Source organism: Notolepis coatsorum (genome assembly GCF_963971535.1).
Source record: "Notolepis coatsorum genome assembly, chromosome: 13".
Classification (NCBI taxonomy): Eukaryota; Metazoa; Chordata; class Actinopteri; order Aulopiformes; family Paralepididae; genus Notolepis; species Notolepis coatsorum.
The window spans coordinates 78567019-78592100 of NC_140177.1; the positions used below are offsets into that span (position 1 = coordinate 78567019).

At 41.4% G+C, this 25082-nt stretch overlaps 2 protein-coding genes across 2 annotated transcripts in view; one reads left to right on the plus strand and one right to left on the minus strand.

The window, feature by feature from the left end:
• LOC311239413 (homeobox protein Mohawk-like) overlaps positions 1 to 3413 on the plus strand; it is a gene marked incomplete at its 5' end in the record, with an annotated part of 39463 nt that extends 36050 nt beyond the window's left edge. Inside the window, 2 exons of the mRNA XM_084327717.1 lie at positions 2526 to 2559; positions 2992 to 3413. Coding sequence (XP_084183843.1) covers positions 2526 to 2559; positions 2992 to 3352 — 395 coding nt within the window. The 3' untranslated portion in view covers positions 3353 to 3413. The remainder of the gene's footprint in view (positions 1 to 2525; positions 2560 to 2991) is intronic.
• A 1851-nt stretch (positions 3414 to 5264) lies between these two features.
• rab18b (RAB18B, member RAS oncogene family) lies at positions 5265 to 24118 on the minus strand. Its single transcript, XM_084328119.1, has 7 exons — positions 23934 to 24118; positions 23311 to 23366; positions 21462 to 21523; positions 12492 to 12564; positions 12035 to 12153; positions 10426 to 10492; positions 5265 to 7340 (listed from the first exon to the last, which is right to left on the minus strand). The coding sequence occupies exons 1-7, from the start codon at positions 23999 to 24001 to the stop codon at positions 7168 to 7170; spliced, it is 618 nt and encodes a 205-aa protein (XP_084184245.1). The 5' UTR covers positions 24002 to 24118; the 3' UTR covers positions 5265 to 7167.
• Positions 24119 to 25082: the final 964 nt, after the last annotated feature.

Genomic DNA, 25082 nt, shown 5'->3' on the forward strand with positions numbered 1-25082 from the left:
GAGATTAACCACCTCCTTCAATCTTCTATGGTATTCACTGGTCTCTATAGGACCCTGTACAAATTCCATACTATGTGGAAATGCTGTTCATTTAATTTAATTAAATTTTATGTGTCCCTACTGAACGAGTGTTTGTTCCCTGGTACGGTTCCTCTGTGGAGGTGGAGTGGAAAGTAAAGCTGCCCAGATCCATGAAAAGCACCAACGCTGTTAACAGGTCTCCGCTCACGGGAGGGGTTAAAATTATCACAACGTCTACATCTGATGGTGTAACACGGGGTGCCAGCGGTGCCGCTACACAGTAGGGCTTCTTGCGAGGATGCCGAATTTAAAACGGCAGTCTAAATCCCCTCTGCGAGAAGAGGGGACCTTGGCGCAGAGACAGAGCACTCTCTTCGTGTTGCTACATGTGAGACGCGGCTGAACTTGACAATGAACTATGTTGAGAAGGCATTAGATGTGGTCCTCACATAAAGTCCAGGATTTCCCCTAAAGAGACGAGAGACTCGTAAAAATGACTGGAATGGTGTTTTATTGGACGCAGAGTGAGCAAAAACCGATCCTGACATATGTACAGCGCTCTGTTTTCCACCCATCTTTGTTACGTCTGAAAACACGCACACGGTGGGATGAGGGCCTTCCCCGCGCTTTCCAGCACCTCGGAAGGGGGCGAGCCTGGTCTATGGAGAGTGAAGTAGTTTTGAATGTTTGGTCAATAAATAATAATTTTCCAGCGTGGGTCACAAGAACACGCCCCTGGTGAGGTTGACACGGAATCATCATCCATTGGGACTTTAGGAGGTTTGCATTTTATTAGGATGTGAACATTTTAAGGGAACACCCGAGGATTTAATGAACTTGCACACAGTGCATGGCATTCCGGTTTGGGGGGAGGGGGGTAAAGTAGGAATGACTTCTGGAAAGTTACAAGACAGAGATTTTATTATAGCAATAGAACGATAATAAACCCAGTATATGAACCATACAGTATATGACTTATGTAGTCATGGTGCATGAAACATGGGTTTCATGTTAGCGGTAAAACATATGATACTCTATAAATACATTTATAACAGATGAGGTTTGATTATTGTGAAGTGTGCGCCCAGTGCACTGCTGCTTACAACAGTAATATACAATGATTTTTAGATGGAATTCTCAAAGAAGCAACTTCATTAGGAAAAGACTGCAAATATGTAATCGCAGCTGGTTCCTTACATCAGACATGCCACTGGTAAGACAAATGAAAATAAATGTGCTGGTAATAAATACAACTGAGGGAACATTGTGAAAATACTTACCTTGGCAAAACATGTTATGGCAAAAGATAAAAAATGATTAGGGACATTCAGTAGCAAAAAATAAGCCAGGCCAAATGATTTACTATCAACCTCTCAGTTGCTCTTGGCTCAGATCTAGTGAGAGAAATCAGAGACAGAGATGTTTCAGGCTGTTAGCATTGAAAGGCAGTATTTTGTGTGCTCCAGCGTTGGCCTCTAATTTAGCCTTTCTATAGCTCCCTGAAGGAGAAATAGCCTTTGACCAGCCTCAATCTACTCAGCAGAAGAAAAAATTCCTACTCCAAAATCTAAGTGGAAAATATGCTTTACACACCATGCACATTATTACATAAACATTCATAAATGTACGTAACCTATGCACGTCGGCATAAATCACACACTCAAGTGTACTCTTAATTCCAAACTCATATCTCGTTTCATTGTAATGGCAAGAGTTCTCTTTTGAAACGAGGTGAAGTGATTAGTGATTGATTGACTCATAATCCGCTCCTATAATTTATGAACGTGCACACTCCCGGAGCGTGTGCTGGACTACATTCGACTTTTGACTCCTGGTAGAGTGGTAGCCTGACAGCCACACTGCTCCTTTTATCTCTCCTTAATGTATCCACAGGGATTCTTTCCTCTAACCATACTGTTCATTCACAAGACCCCCCCCCCCCCCCCCCTTGGCCTGGACCTATGATGTATTGTTGTGCTGCCCTCAGTCAAAACATAGAGAGGGGGGGCCAGGGGAAAAACACCGGACTAACTTTTATAGATGCTGTAGCTGGGAGCGTTTGGAGAGCTGGAAACACTGCGTCTGTGTGTTCATGACACTACACAGATATTGTATTTTTCCATCTCAAAAGCGCAGGAGAACATAATTGCATTTGTTTTGGCTGGAGTAGCAAGAGCAGCCAGACTGGAGCACTTCATACCGAGTTAAGCCTCTTCTGGCGCTGTAAAACACACCCAGAGAGACATACGTACGCACACATGTATGCCCTGTAAATACACACAAACACATGCACTTACACAAAGATACACACATGAGTGCCACCCACACAAACACACACAAAGACCAAAGCCAAAAACATCCATACATTTAAAACTATCCCTACCACATGGTAAATAATGCCCTTGCTGTTTTGTTTGTTGGGCAATGCACATACAAAATTATTAAATAAAGAAATGCATTATATTTGTAAATTTAGTTTAGCCTTTTTCTCCTATCTCTTTCAGACGCGGCGGACTATGCCTCAACTAAATGTGACAGGTGGGTGTGATGGTTTCATTGCTCCATCCGCTATCTGATCAGATGCTTGCACTTTTCAACTCAAAAATCCATCAACTTCAATAATAAATCTCTTGATAAATAGTTCTTATTGAAGTCCAAGCTGCATGTAACAATAGTAACACTGGCTTTACAAGCAAAGAGAGTCTTTCTTCTTTCTTCATATTAACATACAGTATGTCGTTTGGTGGACACTTCTATCCAAAATGTCCCTTAGTAGCATGAGTACTTGTATTTTTAGCCTCTGTGGCCCCAGTGGGAATCCAACCCCCAAACCTGGCAGTGTTAATGCCTTGCTCTAACCATTGAACTGCGCGGCACCACATACTGAGCAAAAACTTCATCCAGTTTTATTTCTGTTTTATTATTACACTGGAGTCTCTCATCTTGGGCTGTGTGTTATCTGCCTCCCAGTGACCAGCCGCAAGACAGAGGCCAGCAGAGAAGACAGGACCAAGAGTGGAGAGAGATCCATGCAGCCATGGCTCTGACCAACTTGGCTCAGGGGCAGAGCTGCGCCACAGGGCCCGCTAGCGCCACAGGGCGAAGCTGCACCAGAGGACCTACCACCACTACAAGGACCACTAGCATGGGAAAGATCTACGCCGCGGCGGGAGGACCCGGCACCGCTACGAGGCAGAGCTGCTCAGTAGGGCCCATTATTACAGCAGCGAGTTACACCACAGGACCCACCATCACCAGCTGCATTATCCAGAAGTCTTCTCACATCTCTGAAATAAAGACTGTCAAAGTGGCCCTGGCAAACAGCGTGTAGGCGGCCTATTCGGTGGCATGGCGGTGGAAACACGGCTTCACGACATACCGTATTACAGGGGTATGAGAAGTGTTTTACTTGGTGGGAAATTAGTCAGTGCCTTGCAATATGTCTCTGATGCCTCTGGGAGCATTATTTTCTAATGACGATAACCTTTGACCTTTTCAATATTGTAAAATGTAAATAATTAACTTTTAATGTAGCCTAAACCCCGTGATGGTTTGTGCTGTTGATGCTACATCTGTAACTTGTTGCCATTCTTTTCTATTAAATTATAATGATTTCTACGAGACTGGATTATCATCCAATGCAAACTAAACTCAGATTTAACAGCAGCTGTTTGAATAAAGTCAATGTGAAACCTTTTTTCTTTACATCCTTGCTTCTGAGTGGTTTGGGTCACACTGTATGTTTTATTAGCATTATACTACACTACAGTATTTTATCATTTTCGCCAACAATATACAGTAGTAACCTACACTTAAATATTGTTTTACAGGATTTGTGGTTGAACGTAGCCATTTGACATGTGTCACATTTCAGTAAATAATCAAAAAAGGCGCATGAAACATTTTGCCAGCTTTTTGTCCTTGGGGTTGCAACGATATGCGACCCTATGATATGAAAATGATATCCCTAGTGATTAGCAAAAATAAAATAAAAAATACTTGAATAATAATGAGACCCTACCACCAGGTGTATACATAGGCCTTCTTCTTTTATACTTTTTCTCCCCATTTTCAATTTTTCTCCCTTCCCCAATTTCGTATTGTCCAATTCTACCCTCCCCTGTCTCGAACGTTGGTAGGCCATGCCTCCCACAAGCCGGCTGCAATGTGGACGAAGCCTTGCATCACGTGTCCCCTCCGGTACTCGAGGAGGCAGCCGTCGCATATTTTCACCTGCACGGCCGCAATCTCTCAGCGGCGGGGGTCTGCGTGGGAGGGACACGCCGCCCCCGTCGCTTCCTGATTCTACTGCGCAGGCGCACCAACCGACCTGTAGGAGTCGCTGTCCACAACGTCCAATCCCCACCCACCAGCTTCCCACCCCCTAATACTGCCAATTGTATTAGTATGAACGACCAGCCAAGCTGGTAGCAACGCCGAGAGCTGGGCTCGAACCCAACATCTCCTGCATTGGTGGCGAGCGCCTTGCCCACTGCGCCACCTAGCCGCCCTCTCCTTTTATACTGTGATTTTTCCTGCTTCAATTTTAATGTTGCTGGTGTACAGTAATTCGATCTTTTTTGTTACAATTAGTTAATAAAGTTCCCAGGTAGAATTGACCTATCCCAAGCCCTGCCCTCTTTTCCTGATCCTCCAAACAACTGTTGCTTACTGGAGGATCAATAAAAGAGGGCGGAGCTTGAGATAGGCAAATTCCATGCAAACATTTGAGAAACTGTTAATATTATGTCGTCTCTGGAATTTTCTGACCTCAGCGGGGATCGCCTGCCAAAAGTTGTGAATCCCTGCTGTAGGAACTAGAGAAAACATAATGGGTCTCATTAGTCTGTGTGCAGTAGAAAGCCATAGGGACAATCCTGCTTCCTCTGGGGATGGTACTGACACTCAACATAAGCTTATAATCACACACTGCCCTCTGGGAAGATCCTCTGTCTAGATTCTAGAACATGCTTACCGCCACTTTCCACTCGCACCCCAGCTTCTGCCTGTTCTGTGACATCTTGTGCTGTTCCCAGTCTCGCATGTAGGACAAGCCTTTAGTCATCAACAATGTTTTTATGGAAAAGACTGCTCCGCTAATGACCTGTAACCTCTTATTTGATTAACTAGACCTATAACACACACAACATGGAAACAACTGAGTGGCAATTCTGCCAAGAAAACTGTTATTTCTGTCCACTGAAGGGTAAAGTCGCAGTAAAAGCCTCTTGAAAGACATGCAGTGACTGTCATTTTAAGATTGTCATTTATTACACTTTGAAACAATACAAATGTCCCATGATATGAGAGATCATAACACCATCAAGTGGTGCAAAATGTTAAGGCAAATATATAATTATAAAGTACTGTACTTCAAACAGATGACAAACATACTGTACTTCAAACAGATGACAAACAAAACAAGAGAAAGCATAGGGAGAAATTAAAAGGTCAACTCAAAGCTAATAAGACTTTCTTCAAACACAATACAATTCAAATAAATAGAAAACATGCAGGAAATATGGAATATATTGCAGACATATATAATGCCCCTGAAGTGGATGGTTGGAGCACAGGCCTTGACACTACATTTATGAATGAACGCCACAGGAATGTCCTGACAAATAGTACAGTATGCTGGGAATTTCTACTTTAAGTCAACATGACACTTTATAGACCACTATATCAGAGGATGTGAACATAAAGCGAAAGCCATGAAAGAGAGCCTATAACATCTAACAATGCCGTTTCCTACTTCACCTCATTAACTTGATATATAATAACCAAAGTGAGCAGAATAATTGACATCTCAAACCCCGCCCTCATTTCTCAAACCAATCACGTCCCTCAGTTTGAGGTCAATTGCCTTCTTGCCAGAGCAGTTAGGTTGAAAAAAAAAAAAGAGAAAGTTCCAGTGAGTAAAAAGGCAGTTTTTTTAATTGCAAAAGCTCTTAAGCATCGTCTTGTAAACCTGGAGCCAAGACTGTGAAGAATCATGATCCTGTCATGGAAGCATCTAGGGAAACACACTGGGTTGACAACAAGGGAGCGTATTGCATGTTCCCATGTTAACACAGAAACATTTGGAAGGAACTACATCCGTTTAAAGCGCCTCTACATTTAGGAGCATAAAATGCAACACGCATAAATGACAAAGAAAACACAATAAAGGGAACTAATAACTGTGTCCACAGTGAGAATGAATAAAAAACAGTGTGTGTTGGGGGGGGGGGGAGATACCTCTGCTACATGGACAGATAAGACAGAGCCTCATGAAATGTTTTCTTTGGGAGCATTCACAGTGTTCTGGTTTATAATGAAGGCCAGATGCTTGTGAAGGCTACTTTCTCCATCAGAAAAAGGTCTCTTCTGAAGCAACTGTCAGAAAATGTTTATCAAGTTATCACCATAATAAAAATTAAAAAAAGACCCCCCATCCCCCCCAATCTCCCTCGGTCCTAGTTTTATAGTATGTATGACGTAAGGCTTGTAGATCAATCTTTCTAACTAATACTTGAACTTTCCAGAAACAACCTCTAGCAACTAGCACAATACCCCCACCCAAAATAACACCTGTAGATCTGAAAGAATAAGGAGTGGCCTAGTCTAGCTTCTTAAGAGGAGAATAGGAAGAGTAACATGTTGATTATATAATCCTATCCTATTTGAGATCAGATTTGACAGGCTATGCACTGTAGCCTACTATCTGGTGCTTATGTAGTATAGATGTAGCCACTATATATCGACTTGATGCCAAAATGTGCGACGGAATTTGTTGAGAGCAAATCCAATATTGCCTATACATAATAAATTCAAAACAGACGTATGTTTGTATGACATATACTTGGCATGGTTAAATAAATTTAAAATAACATACTTCCTTATACAAAGAGAATATTTTAAACATGTCTTATCAGTCAGCAAGTAATGAACTGTGACACAGTGACAGATGATGGTTGAACAGGAAGTGTGCAAACAGCAAAGTCCCTCTGACCGGTTGACCTCTGAGGTCTTCCAACAATGAATTCTTCAAAAAATACATAGTAATCATCAAGTCCTCTTTCTCTTTTCCTCTCCACATCTGGTGTTCCGGTCCGTAGTCATTCTTCTAGGGTTGGTTAATTTTTACTTTATGTTCCACGCCGATCAGGGAATGGAGCAGTACCCTCCACAGCCCCCGCCACCACGTGGCTCCTGGTGGACCAGGCGGACCCCCTGCCCGTGGGTGTCGCTCTCCCAAAGCCCTGGCGTCTGGAGGATCTTTTCCACAAGCTCCTCAAAGGCACACTGGACACCGTCCTTGGTCTTAGCACTGGCCTCTGCATGAGGGGAGGAACAAAAAAAAAAACATCCTAAAACACACATTCAAATACAAAATAATTATTATAATAATGGTAATAATAATTGTAATACAAAATATAAAAATAATAATAGTAATACAGAATAATAATAACAATAGGAAATATTATTAATAATAATAGTAGTAACACACCCCGAAATAATAATAAACCCTAAAATAATGATGATGATACATTAACACATTCGGGGCCAGACCCGAGATATCTCTGGTTAACTCGCCATGCGCTGGGCGCCAAACCCAGAGAAATCCCGGGTTTTAATCGTTATTTCTTTTATTAGCTATATCCATACATTTTTCATCCATCCAGCCTGATGTCATCATTGCAAAGGGCAAATACCGCCGCCTAACGCCTCCCGGCCGGTATTGCACATCATTGGAATCCCTCTGGCTGGGGCTGTGCATCGATCTAAGAAGTCCGGTCCAGGTTTGACTTCTCGGGCAAGAGGAACGTTTATAACAAGGACTGGGGACACTGGAGCAGCGTGGATTATGTGTTTTGGACATATAACGTTGGGTCAATAAACGCGATCAATATTTGGAATGGCGATCAGGAATTGGATTAATCTTTTTGCACTACATCAGATGTGAGGTAAGGACTCTATGTTACGAATCTTGGGTTAATCCGATGTTTCTTTCACCGCCATCGGAGCGTGTGTGTGTGGTTCGTGCCGACCAAAGTACGGAGAAGCGATTTTTCAGACCCTGCTTCTGTTCGTGAATGATGCCACATAATATCGATAATCTAGCGTTTATTTGAAAACCATTCATAAATCAAGCGACAAATGGCACAATTTCTAAGGAAGTACATTGACGTTTTTTTATTTTTTTATTTTTTTTAGTTTATTGAGATTAGACAGAACGCTCTAGAAATATATTCATATTCACCACGGTATAAAACGGAAATGGAAAAATTATCTGTTTTGTGCATGTTGACTGGAAGCAACTCACTGACTGACAATCAACGTGTTAATTAGATCCATAGCTATACTATTTCATATATTTTAAGCACTTGCAAGTAAAGCTATCCCTACATTGGATAAAGCACTGGCGCTGACGGGCCATCAGCGCCCTCTGCTGTTGGCCCCCAATGAGTTAATAAACCCACAAATAGCGGCTGGGTGGCACAGCGGACATTGCGCTCGTCACCAATGCAAGAGACACCGGGTTCGACTCCGGCTGTCGGCGTTGCCTCCGGCTTGGGCCAGGCCACGTGAGCGGATCGGCGCGGCCGAGAAATCCGCTCTTCGCTCTTTAAAGCTTGGTCCGCTCCGCTAATCGTTCATGTTGACCCCGCCCCCAAGTCGCTCTCCGCTCGCTCCCCGCTCACCTTGAATCGAGCGCTCCCCGCTCCCCGCGCCAGATCGCTCGGCATTTTTTTTTTTTTGGAGCATGGTGTAAATTAGCTCAAACTACAACAGTCTACACCCCCTGGGCCCCTTAACAATTGTTTGTATTGAGCCGCATTGTAATTGTACCCATTCTGCAATGTTAAATAACGTTGTTTATCCATTCATTAGCTCTATTAAGCGATGATAGGCTAGCCGAGCCACAATGCTATGGTCGCTGCCATTAACGTTAGCATGTAAGCTAACGTCAACAACAATGGCGTCGATACTTTTTCTAACAGGAGTGAGTGAAGGAGGAGGAGTGAAGCCTGAACATGATATCACAGGTTCACCCTTCTCATTGGTTGAAAATGGCCTTCATGTTTGTACATCGCCATCTGTTGCTTTGGCATTGTACTGCATGTATATTACATCAACAGTGTTAAACCACTGTGAGCGACCTGGAGTGGATTGGAGCGGAGGAGAACTCTCGCTCCGGACGTCGCGCCGACTCATTTTAAAACCCACTCCTCGCTCACGTCAAAACCGGCCGCTCCGCGCCCCGCGCCGCTCACGCTCCGATCCGCTCACATGCACTGGCTTGGGCCAGCCGTCATACTAACTCAATTGGCAGAGTTAGCGGGTGGAAGTCGATGGGTGGTAATCTGGACGTTGTGGACAGCGACTCCTACAGGTCGGTTGGGGACGCCTGCACCAGCAGATACAGGAAACGGCGGGGGTAGTGTGAGCCTCCCACACATTACACCTCGCCAATGAGAGTCCGCGCTGGCAGGTGAAAAGATGCGACAGGCTGCCTCCTCGTGTATCGGAGGGGACACGTGATGCAAGGCTTCTATCCTCCCTGCAGCCGGCCAGTGGGGGGCATATGCGAGCAACATTCAAGACAGGGGAGGGGAGAATTGGCACATTGGAATTGGGATGGGAGAAAAATAGAAAAAGGAGAAAAAGTGGATACAAAAATTTATAAACCCACAAATAATAACATACCCTAAAATTATGAAAACAATTATAAATCATACTTGTGATTTACTTGTGAAGTACGTGTTCGATCACAAGTGACATTTTGTTTCCACATACTGAAAGCCCATAAAGAAAGATAAAAAAAAATAAGAATTCTACTTTTCCCATGTTGCATTGCTTTGTGGTAGTAGTTAAAAAGATGGACATGTGTTAAGGAAAAAAATGCCATGAAAGTATGAAATTACATCATCTGAGGAGCAACTGACATCCTGCGCAAACAAGACACATCTACCCATATACACAAGGAGGAAAGTCCATAACATCTCTTGCCCAGCGTTCTTCAAAACCACTTAATTCAGTCATTCTAAAATGGAAAGTCTACACAGAAATGTTAACCTAATTTCCAGGAAGAGTTGGGAATCAGGAACACATGGATTTGATAAATGAAAGACCACTAGATTTGAATCATAATGCAGTTTTTGTAGAGTGGTTGCATCCTTGAGCGAGGTGCTGACAGTGGAGATTTCAAGATGTCAAAGCAGTATAAACAAAGGGACTTACCCGACCTAAATGCAGGGCTCGCTAAACGGATGTCTTTCCCTTGTTCCAACTACCCAATTAGTTTTTCTGATGTCAAAACACACAACCTCAGTACTACGGCCACACGTGCAACTGTGGTTACATGAGATTATCAGACACGATGACGACATGTCACGTTATGGACGCAACGATACGTACCAATAAACAGCATAGAGTGTTTCCTGGCGAATTTAAGGCCCTCGTTCCGGTCCACTTCACGGGCGTCCTGAAATCAAACATGAAGCCGTTTTAACCGACACCACTGTATGCAAGTCACACCAATACATCATTTATTCAAGTAGATTAGATGCAAATGTATTGTCATTGTACAGCACAAGAACAGTATAATGGAAAGACGTTGGCATCTAACCAGAGTGCAAGGTAACAGTAAAGTGCATAACAATATACAGTGTAACAAGTGATTCAATTGAATATAAATAACAAAACTACTGGTTAATATGCTATTCTGATGTATGTACAGTATTATTATGTATAAATATGGGGGGGGGGGGGGTAGTGAATAGTGAAACCTTAAAGAATTTTCGTACCACTGGTTTAAAAAAAATAAAATAAAAAAAAGAGGGTGGGGCATTACTGGACAAAGCCTGAGCAGCAGGCCACGAAACACTGATGTGCCTGAGTATTAGTAAACACTTATCAAGCTCCATCAAGGAGAGAGTACGAGAGAGAGACGTATGATCGTCATTACATTTTATATATAAAAAAGTTTACTTTGATCTTTTACACATCAAATATAGGCGCTTTACATAATGTTTAGAATGCCCAATTGTTCTTCATGTTAGAAGAAACAACGGTTGCTATGTGCAAAACACTATGTGCACAACTACTATTTTGCTATGAGAAACAGTATATCACCAAAATGTTTATAATATGGTGCCTTATTACTGGATTGTAGAAATAAGTGCAACAGTAATATCATGCATTTCTAGTGTTTTACCACTACACAAAAATGTGGCCTTTTCTTTCTAAAGTGGCTACAAATGGTTAAAGGCAGCCATGTTGAAAGTAAGATAACTACACAAACATTCCATGCAAGGCTAGGGCTGGGCGATAAAACAATAATGATAATTATCGCAATATATTTTTCCTCTATATAAATATGAAACGGTCAATATTTATTTATTTATTTATTCATTATTAATGCCAATTATAAAAGTGTTATTGTTATACAGTTAATGTTCATGTTCTACCTCAGATTTGTGTACAGACTTGTCTTTCTTGCCCGCAACTTAAAGTAATGGCTTTGCTTGTCCAAATGACAATACTGACCAAATTGAGATTTATTTTTCTCTTGTCCATTTATTTTGTTTGCTTTCTAATTTAAAATAGTTTGAAACCGTCTGTACACAGTAGGCTATGTGTGCTAATCAGACTTGAGATCATTTATTTTTCATTATTAATACCAGAATTGAGATTATTTATTTATTTATTTTCATTGTTAATGCCAGTTATACAAGTTTTATTGTTATACAGTTCGTGTTCAACCTCAGATTTGTGGTTTGGCAAGTAGGCCTAGTTTGTCATGTTCTGACAATAAAGAATATTCTGAACCACATTAACCTTCTGGTTTCTTCAGCTTTCATTCAGCAGCAAAAATAGCCTTTACACTTGAAAGAAATAATTATTTCATGTATATCGAGATAATTATCGATATCGAGTGATATGAACATTTGTATCGTGATAAAAATGTTGGCCATATCACCCAGCCCTATGCAAGGCCTCTTTAAGCAGTCCTACACAGACCCACCTTATCAATCTTGTTCCCGACCAACATTTTGACAATGTCATTGCGTGTGCAGTAGGTCTCCAGCTCATTCAGCCAGTTTTCAAGCTTCGCAAATGTGTCCCGCTTTGTGACATCATACACTGGCAGCAACACAGGGAAAGAGAATATGACTATCAATGTGTGTCACTGCAATATATCCTCTCTACATGAATACAAACTGCTCTACTTCTGTACTGTGCTGCCATATGAATTCAATTATGAAGAATAAGATTGCCGTTGTCTCGTAGTGATTCAAAACCAGAGGTTCTCAGCAGCACGACAACCAAGGGACTCGATACGTCCGCGAACGGCTATGCAATGCTTACTCCACTGGCATTTCATACCAGATGAGATCGGACTGATACAATGCTACCTGTATCACTGGTAGACAGTAGACACAATGTCACATTATAACTCTTTATTAGCCACCATAGCTCACCCAGTATGACTCCCTGTGCCCCGCGGTAGTAGCTGGGCGTTAGTGTGCGGAACCTCTCCTGCCCAGCTGTGTCCTGCAGAAACAAGGAAATAAACACAGACTCTCAACACCAGACAAAACCAAGGAACGCCTACCTACATCATGGTGTAATTCTAGAGGCCAATGGCTGTGTCCGAGTCCTAGGTACCAACAAAACTGGACAGAAGCTACTAACCCCACACTCTATGCTTGTACAACCTGTTGTTCAGTAGGTTCACCCAGTAGGTTAAAGATCAGCTCCTACTATACAGTAGAGAAGTTCTGTTTTTTGTTCATTTGTGATGAACAGATGAACAGGGCTTTCAGGCCGCACTTCAGGGGCTTTCAGGCCGCACTTCAGGGGCTTTCAGACTGCTACTGTTGACACTAATAACAGTGACCCAACCGTCCCATGACACAGGGCAGAACAAAAACGTCCCTACTGCACAGCAGGAGATGATTTTTGCCCTACTGGGTGGACCTACAGTACTGAACAGTAGTACTGTAGGTTCTAAAAACATAGTGTGAGTAGGGTTAGTAGCATCCGTCTGATTATGTAGGTGGGTGGGTACTGAGGACTTTTCAGACATGGCCCTTCTGTCCTCCCTTCCTGTATAATGGCGCCATCTCATGGAGAAACATTGTACATGGACATGTTTTTCATCAGGTGTTTAAAGGTCCCCTATTGTTCACTATTTGGACAATTTTACACAATTCCTGTGAGTCTATGGAACACATCTGTAAGTTTTTTTTTCAATAAAATTCATTGTTTTGTATTTTTAATCAGGTACTTTGGTGCACCACTTTCTCCCCTTCCAAAGTACAAGCTGTTTTTGGCTGGGCTCCGCCCATACTCGCAATGCACTTTGATTGACAGTCACCCACCTGCACTGGCAGATACGCTAGGATGGAGGAACCTTTTCAAAGTGCACACACACCCACACACTCTCTGTGTGTGTGTGTGTATGTATGTGACGTAAGTTGGGCGAGTGTGTGCGTCTGTGAGAAGAGAGAAGCGCTGCCGTTCGGGAGTGTGTGTGTGCGTCTATGAGCGGGAGAGATGAGGGGAGAGAAGCTCTGCGTGTAGCACAAAAACTGCCACTGCCCTGGCTCATTGCTTGTGGAGCAGGATATCATTACGAAATTATTAGGAACACTGCCAAACACTTTTGAGGAAGTGCTGCTGACAGTGGAACAGCTGAAGGTGGCAACTCTGCTGTCGAAACCGCTTCCGCATTATTTCCACTTGCCGCTTGGTTTTGTTAATACTTTCAACGTTAAGCTAACTCCTCCAATCACAGTTGATTGTGGGTGGGCAATGGCAGATCAGAATTCTTACACGTCACAGATCCGAGTAAATTCAGAATAGCTTGTTTCAGTGGGGGGCGTTATTGTCTCAGCTGAACTGCAGAAATGGGACGTGGTACAGATTTCACATTCAGTGTTGGTACAACCCCACATTGCTTGAAAACAATGCAAAACACTGTAAAGGCTATTTTTACAATAGGGGACCTTTAAAGAAGTGTACTACTGGCTTGGCTTTAGAATTCTTTTTAAATAATCACACAAAACGTATAGGTCATAAAGCAGAACAAACAAGATTCTTGTACCGTATCTCCTCTCTGGTAAACAAGAATACCTTGAAGACTCTAACAGGAGCACTCATTGTGCTCATTGTATGTGTGATTGGTGAACTTAGATTTTTAATATATTTGTATGTTGTATTGAGATGTATTGTTGTACTTTAAGTGAACATATACTGTATGCCTTGAGACATGATTGAGTAGATGCCGGGTATGTGATTGGTGAACTTAGATATTTTATTATATAATATTTGTATGCGTTATTGAGGTGTATTGTTTTATTCTATTGTATTGATTGTATTGTATTGATTTTATTGTATTGTATTGATTTGTGTGGACCCCAGTAATAGTAGCATATGCCTGTGGCAATGGCTAATGGGGATCCGAATAAACTAAACTCATTCAAGGGTACTACGACTATGCTTGCACCTCATGGTACCAAAGCACCTCAAAAAAGGCCCTAAAAACATAACAAAACAAACTAGTCAGACTACTGCTTGACCTTTAAACCCCACCTCACCCCTGCCCATTTTGACAACCTAGGCTGGCTTAGATTGATTGAAAACTTTAATTAACAGATTGCAGAATCATGGATACAGTACAGCTCAATACACACAATTGTTAAGGGGATGCAGACCAGAGAAAGACTTCATCTTGTTTACATCAGGGTCCCCCATTTTCAATTCATAATGACATTTATGACATACAAGATATCTAATCTAATCATCTAATCTAATCATGACATTTATGACATACATGACAGAGATATGCAGTACTGTTACATTTGTGACATACAAGATATGTATAATGCAAATATACAGTACTGTTAAACAGAGATCCTAACAGTAAATATATACATACGAGGGGGAGGGAACTGTACATTAGGAGGGGGGTTCAGACATTTAGAGTGATTGATTGATTGAAAAGTTTATTAACAGATTGCAGAATGGGTACAGTACAGCTCAATACATACAATTGTTAAGGGGATGCAGACCAGAGAATGACTTTCGTCTTGTTTACATCAGGGTCCCCCATTTTCAATTCATCATAACATATATGACATACAGATAGACAGTACTGCTACATCTATACATTTATGAGATATCAGATTTGCAAATACAGTACTGTTTGTGATACAAAAGTGTCCAGAAAAGGAGTGTATATACATTTGGCGTAGAAACTGTACATTGGAGGAGGTTGGTTGGGTGGGGTTGGGTGAGGGCTGTACATTGGAGGTGTGGGGGGGGGGGGGGGGGGGGGACACACACATTTACACTGTACATTGGAATATTGACAAAGCCTTACTTGGTCATTTACTGCACAACTAGGTTAGGACATTTGTAGGGGCCAGTTTCGAATTGCAGTCTCACGTAGGTGTTTTTTGAGAGTGTTTTTGAAAGTGGGTAGTGATTCACATTCCTTTACAGCTTTAGGTAGGGCGTTCCACATTGATGTGGCATAATTGCGAAACGTGTTTAGTCCCTTGTTTGAGCCGAATCTGGGTTTTACATGATTTGTGGAGCTCCCTCTGGTGTTGTGATCGTGGTATTCACTGACCTTTGGGAAGTATTTTGCCATGTACATGGGTACCTTGGTCGCGTAGTGGACGTAGAGTAGAGTAGACGACAGAGTACAGCAACTTGCAATGGGCCTGGTCTACAAGATACACTACACCACTAAGATACCCATGTACATGTCAAAATACTTCCCAAAGGTCAGTGAATTCCACGACACCAGTGGGAGTTCCACAAATCATGTTCAACCCAGATTCGGCTCAAAGGAATAAACACGTTTCGCAACTATGCCACAACAATGTGGAACGCCCTACCCACAGCCATAAAAGAATGTGGATCCCTACCCTCCTTCAAAACCGCTCTCAGAGAGCACCTACAGGTGGCTGCAATTCGAAACTGGCCTCGGTAAATGTCCAAACCACCCCGCCACCCAACCCCCTCCAATGTACAGTTTCTTCCCCCTTGAATGTTGGGTGGGGGGGGTGGTTTGGACATTTACCGGGGCCAGTTTCAAATATATATATATATTATATTTTCTTCTATGATCTGTCTCTGAAACAGTACTGTATATTTTGTATATCTTGTATGTCATAAATGTCATGATGAATTGAAAATGGGGGACCCTGATGTAAACAAGACGAAAGTCTTTCTCTGGTCTGCATGCCGTACTGTATTGTACCCATTCTGCAATCTGTTAACTCATTGGACGCCAGTCACGATGATAGTCAGGTTAACTCGCCATAGCTTGAGCGCCAATCACGAGTATAGTCGGTTTTTAATCGTTATTTATTTTATTAGCGATATCCATTCATTTTCATCCATCCAGCCTGATGTTATAGTTGGGAATGGGTCTGAGCTCGCGAAAGGCAAATACCACCCCCTACGCCTTCCGGCTGGTATTGCACTCCACTGGGAATGGTTGTCCTTCCGTGTTCGGTTTGCGCTGCCTGATTGGCCACTGACGTTTCTCTCAGCACCCAATTGCGTTACTCCTAACACTCGCTCCTAACTTTCAGAACTTCTCAGTTCCACAAGTCCGTCGCATCAGCTACCTACCTGCATCAATATACTACTAACTATCAACTAACTCGCTACCGCTGTGCATCAATATACTAACTAACTAGCACATCAATGCACTAACTACTACCGCCGTGCATCAATATACTGCTACCGCCGTGCAATATACTGAAAACAATACATTATTTATATTGATGTAATGTCGATTGATATGAATAGCGCGTTACGTTAATATAGAGATGAAAACAATACATTATTTATATTGATGTGATGTCGATTGATATGAATAGCGCGTTACGTTAATATAGAGATGAAAACAATACGTTATTTATATTGATGTGATGTCGATTGATATGAATAGCGCGTTACGTTAACACTTTGAATGCCCATCACGAGATATCTCGGGTTATCAGCGCGCCCCCTGAATGCCCATCACGAGAATTCTCGTGATTTTTTTTAATTAGCGATCTGAATTCATATTTCATCAACCGAGTCTACAGTTGGTAAACCAGCCTCATCAGGCGCTCAGATGTGAAAAAAGCGCCCCCTATCGTCTCCCAGATGGTAATTAGGGATGCACGATATTGATTTTTTGACACCGATACCGATAACTTTATGCTCCTCAAGCCGATATTTATTGTATTATAAAAAACATTTTTAAATGTATATATTTTTTTTTTATCAAACATTTTTATATTTTTCTCAACATGAAACAAAACACATCACAATAATCATACATAAAAAAGACTTCCCAGGACAATAACTTAACACCAACTTAAATGTATATTCCTGTAGTTTTGACCTAACCAGATTTATCATGACATGAGCGTTACTACTATGAACAAAACAAAGCCAAGAGAACAGTTTTGACTCTTCCAATAAAGTGACTATATTTATTTTTCCAAATAAATATAATTTGAGTCAATCACAAAATTCACAATCCGTCAATGTCATTAACAATGTGTTTCACTGATGAATTGAAAATGGGGGACCCTGATGTAAACAAGACAAAAGTATTTCTCTGGTCTGCATCCCCTTAACAATTGTGTGTATTGAGCCGTACTGTATTGTACCCATTCTGCAATCTGTTAATAAAGTTTTCAATCAATCAATCCCTGAACAATGAGTGAACTAAAAACCAACAGGTATTGTGCTTTGTCAGCAGAAAAAACATTTGACGCTATAAGAGAGGAGACTGTTGTGGTCTTGGTCCATGAAACAACTATTACTTGGCATTTATAAGACAGCACGCCTCAAAAAGAATTAAATAAACCAGACAAATCATCTCTGTCAAACATCTTTAATTTTGCAAACGCCTCATCAATAGCCTAGGTACAAGCCGCGCCGGTCTGTAGCTGGTTTTGGATGAGCTTAGCCTTTAGCTGCTCGGCGTCGTCGTCGGATTTTAACACACCATCGTAGCGGTGGTGATGTTTCAGGTGACTTATTAGGTTGGATGTGTTATAGCTTGTTGCCCCTTTCCCTCCTCGTGGAACTTCTGCATTTGTTACAAATAGCAAGCGCACTGTTTTCCTCTGAAACTTGAAAAAGTCCGACGGCGACGACGCCATCTTTGTTTAGTGTTTACCATCTGCTGCCTCTGAATGTCACGTGACAACGTCACAGCCAAGAAAGGGAGCGCTGGATTTGTGAAAAACTCCCTGTTCCTAAACCACACGCTATCAGTTGTACCACAGTACTGGCAAAACAGGAGGAGGCTATAATAAAAACAAGCGCCCTTCATCCCAATCCACCACACCGGATTTCTTTTAACCAAAAAATGTATTATATATTATCGTGCATCGCTAATGGTAATGCACCCTTTTGGATTGCTCAATGAAATGGATGGTAATGTGTTTTACAGTATACGCGTTGGATCAATAAAAGGATCGATTTTTGGAATGGCGATCAGGAATTGGAATAATCCATTTGGATACCATCTGATCTCAGGTAAGGAATCTATTTTTCCAGTCTTAGGATAATCAGACCTGTTTTCACGGAGATATAAGCTTTTCCGCTATATGTGATATGGCTGTTTGACTGTGCGAGCGATCAGGAACTAAGATAATCGATTTTCAGCTTGCGGCACCAGCGTGCATACATACACATATACTATCGATAATCTAGCGTTTATTTGAAAACGATTCATAAATAGGCCGAAAAATTACAACGTTCTAGAATATTACAGTACAGGACGTTTATCACGGATTCTTTTTTTCCCCCTTGAAAACGAGGGCTTTTCAAAATGCTATAAAACGGAAATGAACCGATAAAAAAACAATCCGCTTCGACAATGTTGACTGGAAAATGAGTCATTGATAAGCGACGGGCAGATTAGACACATAGCCATAATTTAAAACATAGATTAGGCGATATTAATGCTAACATTGAAGTGGATGGTGGGCATACAAGCACTAAATGTGCGCCCCCTGCTGGGCACTGAAAGTGTTAATATAGAGAGATGAAAACAATACATTATTTATATTGATGTCATGTCGATTTATATGAATAGCTAGTTACGTTAATATAGAGAGATGAAAACAATACGTTATTTATATTGATGTGAATAGCTAGTTACGTTAACACTATGTGGACCGTCCACGTATATATACGGGTTTCGGTGCCATGCGTTGTGGACCAGAGCCACGTATATAGCCGTGGCAAGTTGTTATTGTTTTATTCCATATTTATAACGCTATTAACGTCCGCGATCGAGATGCATGACCTACCCACATATTTGATTTTCGAAACATGCAATACCGGCCAGATCCGCTTAGGGGCGCCATCGCTCCACTGCAGTATCATTGAAGGAATTGAAAAAAAAAAATCTTTTACAGTCTGTGGGCGGATCATATGAGCCTCGATTCCAAACGAACACCCTCCATCTTTGATCACGTTACCGAACGCATATTTCAGCCTGGAATAATGGGATTTATGATTAGCCAATGGACATATCGATCTACCAGAATCCGATGACTAATGAAGAAATGCTGCCGGCGATCACATGGCCTGACGGTAGGATACTATTCCCCCAAATTACAGCTGGATTGGACATTGTTTTAAAACCTAACATGATAGATCACTGACATTGGCTACCTGAACGCACACTCTATTGCTAATCAATAATACTAATCGGCGTTCCCCGCCGCCCCCATTTCATCCATAGATGCTCTGTAATAGTCCGGATGCTACGCAGTTTGTTTTATTTCATTCGTATATATACAGCAGAAATGGCGTTTGATATAACGGCGCCAACATTTAGCCTATTATCTAGCTTACTGGAAAAAAGACGAGACGAAAAACGCGATAAACCTTATATTCACGACGCTATAAAATGACAACCAACTGATGGATTTTTATTTTCTTTAAGCCATTATGAAGGCACGGTTTATGCACTCAAGTGACAATGAGAATGGACAGATAGCAATACTATAAATTATATATATAGCTCTTAGAAAGTACATCGGTTTGTAAACAAACCTCTGTCCTCTGAGGCATAAATCGCCGCAAGACTGTGGTCACCAAAGTGTTAATATAGAGAGATGACAACAATACGGACTTGGGCTGTGGAACTGAAGGACTTGGGCTGTGGAACTGAAAGTTAGGAGCGAGCGTTAGGAGTAACGCGATTGGGCGCTGAGAGAAGAGTCAGTGGCCAATCAGGCGGCACAAACCAAACACGGAAGGACAACCACCTTTGGGAAAGTATTCACGCTGCCTGTCCTGAGAGAACCGTTGGCTATACACAGGGATTAAAGCAAAAAAAAATCTCCTGACTGAACTTTTTTTCAGGCCAAGTTATATTCTTATTTTAATCTCCACTGTATTTTTTTTTAATAGCGTTAGAGTTTTAAGGGAGCCTACTTGTAGAGCCTACTGTCCTGACTGTGACTATAGACCCTACTGTTGTGGTTCTTACACAAATGTTCGGTTATGACATCATACGGTGACATCACAAATGTTCCAGAACGTTCGATCATGAGATCATCACAAATGTTCTAGAACGTTCGGTCATGACATCATACTGTGACATCACAAATGTTCTATGATGACAAATAAGACGGTTCAATGACTATCTAAATCCAATCAATATTCCTAATGCCGTTTCAATGTAAGGTTATAAAAATAAACATAAACATTCATATAATACAATAACCTAAATATATAGCTTTGGCTCCTACAACCCCGATCGACACTGTATCTGTGTGTGTATGTGTGGCTGTTTTCCGTTGGGTGCAGGAGGTGGGGTGGGGGGGCGCCGCGCTACGAGGGCCATTTCATGTATGCATGAAGAAGGATAGTAATGATGATCTAGCGTTGATTTCAGGAAGATTCGATAATCAGCCGAAAAATGACAACGTGTTTTTTGTATTCCACTAAAGGGCTATTATCGCGTCTTTCTCTGGAATTACTAGAAATCACCAAAACTATACTCTTATTCAAAACGGTATAAAACGGAAATGTACAGATGAAAAAACTATCCGTTTTGTACATGTTGACTGCAAGCAACTCACTGATAATCAACGGGTGTATTAGACCCATAGCCATAATTTAAGATATATTTTAAGCACTCGCAAATCTCCCAGTCCTCACATTGATTAAAGCGGTGGCGCTCTAGCGCCCTCTCACGCACTTAAGCGGTGGCGTCCTGAGTTAATAGAATTTTCAATCAATCAAGGTAGAAAGAACATGCACACTGCTAACTGATGAGGAAAAAATCCCATCAAAGACAAGGCTACAAAAATACACTATCTTTTTTTATTTTAATTTTAGGATGCCCATAAGTGTTCAGTGCTCAAGTGCTGCATTAAACATTATATCTTCAACACAAAACGTACCCATATGGCAAGCTTTGCTTTGTTCCCATCTATAGCAATTGTCTTTACTTTGAAGTCTACCCCTGCAGGGAGAGAGAGAGAGATAATTTAGCATAGAGACAGACTTGATTGATTGAAAACTTTATTAACAGATTGCAGAATGGGTACAATACAGTACAGCTCAATACACACAATTGTTAAGGGGATGCAGACCAGAGAAAGACTTTCATCTTGTTTACATCAGGGTCCCCCATTTTCAATTAATCAGGACATATATGACATACATGACATACAGATAGACAGTACTGCTACATCTATACATTTATGACATACCAGATTTGCAAATACAGTACTGTTTGTGATACAAAGAGTCCAGAAAAGGGTGTATTTACATTTAACGTAAAAATTGTACATTGGAGGAGGTTGGGTGGGGGGGGGGGGGGTTGGGTAGGAGGGGTTGGGGGGGGAACACTGTACAACTGTACAAGCAAAACTGTACATTGGAATATTGACAACCATGCTAGGTAATTTACTGTACGTTGGAGGGGGTTGGGGGGGGGTAAACACTGTACAAACAAGCAAAACTGTACATTGGAATATTGACAAAACCATACTAGGTAAATTACTGTACATTGGAGGGGGTTGGGTTAGACTTAGGACATTTACAGGGGCCAGACCTTGTTTGTATGTAATGTATGTATGATTGATTGATTGAAAAGTTTATTAACAGATTGCAGAATGGGTACAGTACAGTACAGCTCAATACATACAATTGTTAAGGGGATGCAGACCAGAGAAAGACTTTCGTCTTGTTTACATCAGGGTCCCCCATTTTCAATTAATCATAACATATATGACATACATGACATACAGATAGACAGTACTGCTACATCTATACATTTATGACATATCAGATTTGCAAATACAGTACCGTTTGTGATACAAAAAGTGTCCAGAAAAAGAGTGTATATACATTTGACGTAGAAACTGTACATTGGGGGAGGTTGGGTGGGTGGGGTGGGTTTGGGTGGGTGGGGGCTGTACATTGGAGGTGTGTGGGGGGGGGGGGGACACTGTACACTGTACATTGGAATACTGACAAAGCCATACTTGGTCATTTACTGTACAACTGGGTTAGGACATTTGTAGGGGCCAGTTTCGAATTGCAGTCTCCCGTAGGTGTTTTTTGAGAGTGTTTTTGAAAGTGGGTAGTGATTCACATTCCTTTACAGCTTTGGGTAGGGCGTTCCACATTGATGTGGCATAATTTGCTAAACGTGTTTAGTCCCTTGTCTGCCGAATCTGCAGAATCTGGGTTTAACATGATTTGTGGAGCTCCCTCTGGTGTTGTGATCGTGGTATTCACTGACCTTTGGGAAGTATTTTGACATGTACATGGGTACCTTGGTCGCGTAGTGCATCTTGTAGACCAGGCCCATTGCAAGTTGCTGTACTCTGTCGTCTACTCTAAGCCATCCTAGGTTGTCAAAGTGGGCAGGGGTGAGGTGGGTTCTAGGAGTAAGGTTGTTTTGAGATGTTTGTAATTTAGTTTTTGGCGCCTTTGAGGTGCTTTGGTACCATGAGGTGCACGCATAGTCGTAGTACCCTTGAATGAGTGCTCCTGCCAGAGTCTTCAGGGTATTCTTGTTTACCAGAGAAGAGATCCGGTACAAGAATCGAGTTCGTTGGTTGACTTTTTTTATTACATTGGATGCCATTTTGTCACAGGAAAGATTAGCCTCTAGGATGGAACCCAGGTAGGTAATTTCATCTTTCCTTGTGACAATATTGTCACCCACTGTAACGGAGAAGCCGTCGGTCTTGCTGAGTTTGTTATTTATGTATGTGTGTATGTATCTGTGTGTGTTACCTATGGTTGCCGACTGCTCTGGATCAAAAGTATCGTCAGTGAACCTAATGAGGAGACTGTTGGGAGACAAAAGACAAGGTGGAGCTCAGCTCAGACTGACTGGCGCAGCAGAAGCAGCACAACCAAACAGACACGTCCTGTTCAGCTAAAGAAAGTTTCTGTCATATTCGCGTTGGCTATAAAACAATCAATAGCATAGGCTGTCAGATAGCTACAGTTTGCGTTGTGTGTGTGTTGACTGCTATGATTATTGGATAAAAGTAGCAATGATGCAACACACTGATGACTAATGTTACATCTGCTAGCTATATAACAGCAACAACAACAGAAAACAGCCTTGGGGCTAACTTAGCGTTTTACAGCTAGTGAACCAACAGCTAATAACTATGGATATAACTAGCAACTAGCTTCAGTAACGTCAGGCCCAATTATTGTCCCAACCAACCTAACAAGTTAGCAATTGTAATCGTGTTCCAAAGTGCTGGAACAAAGGGAATAACAACAGTAACATGAGCTGATAACAGCCAGCTAGCTTAGCCATAGCCCAGCCCCATGAGAAATAACAGAAGAAGAATGTCAACACAGACAGCTAGCTCATAGCTTAGCTAACGACAGCTACCAACCTTGACTTCCCGACTCCACTTTCGCCAATTATCAACAATTTCAGAGTTGTCAGTATGTCTTCATCCATGGTCCTGTTGGAGCGAGTTTTTACTTTCACTGGCGCTAGTTTCAGTGAGAGATATCCCCTGGTTATCTGGACAGCGAGCAGCTACAGCCTTTAACAGTCCGACACGCAGCCATCCAACTTCCGTTCAACATGCAAAGCGTGACGTCACTGTGGAACATGTCATGTTTCATGAAGTCATAAACAAACAAAACGTTACGTTTATAATTACGTTGAAAGACGTGTTCTATTTTATATAAATATTAGGGCTGTCAAAATTAATGCTTTAACTCTGGAGATTAATTTAAATGATTTAAAACGTTAAACAAAATTAATCTAGATTAATCTATGGAGTGAAAAATGTTCAATATATTATAAGAAAGCGGTCTAGCTGAGTCAATGTTGATGATTTTGTTGAACATTTGTATTTCACAGGAGAGAAACTGTATTCAAAGAAAGCTATTAAAATAGTCTTTGAATCTATATATACTTTCTTTGTGTTGATTTTACATTAATTCCATGATTTTACTCAAGTAAATATCTGTTACAAGCTTCGGTCTTAAGTATAAAAATGCGATTTTTAATCTAGATTAATTACAGAAAATTGTGAGATTAATTTGTAAAAAAAAAATGTATCTATTGACAGCACTAATAAATATATAATGTAAAATATCTTTAGTTGCAATTCCTGAAATTAGATAACTTAAATATCTTTGAGTTGCTGATTATCATGATCATGGGATTATTTACGACTTTACTTAACTCCCATTCAAGGAAAAAGGGTTGTTGTTCCATTTGCAGCACAAGTCAGTTCTTCTGTGTATTGTTCTGTTGCTAATTGACCAATGTCCCCCCAGGCATGCGTGGGAAGGTTACAGGGATGTCCACCGTAGCAATTAATTAACAAGTGGGGAACTGAATCTTTTAATTGCATGGTTTCAACAAAGAAATACAAAAAAAACAGTACTCTATTGTCCTGCGGATGTATACAAGACTATACATGGTCTCAGAAGGCCCACAATACTTCTGTTACTTCATCCATGAAACAGAATCACTTAGGATTTAGGGTTTCAGATATAGGAAACCCCACTGACAGGAATAAGTA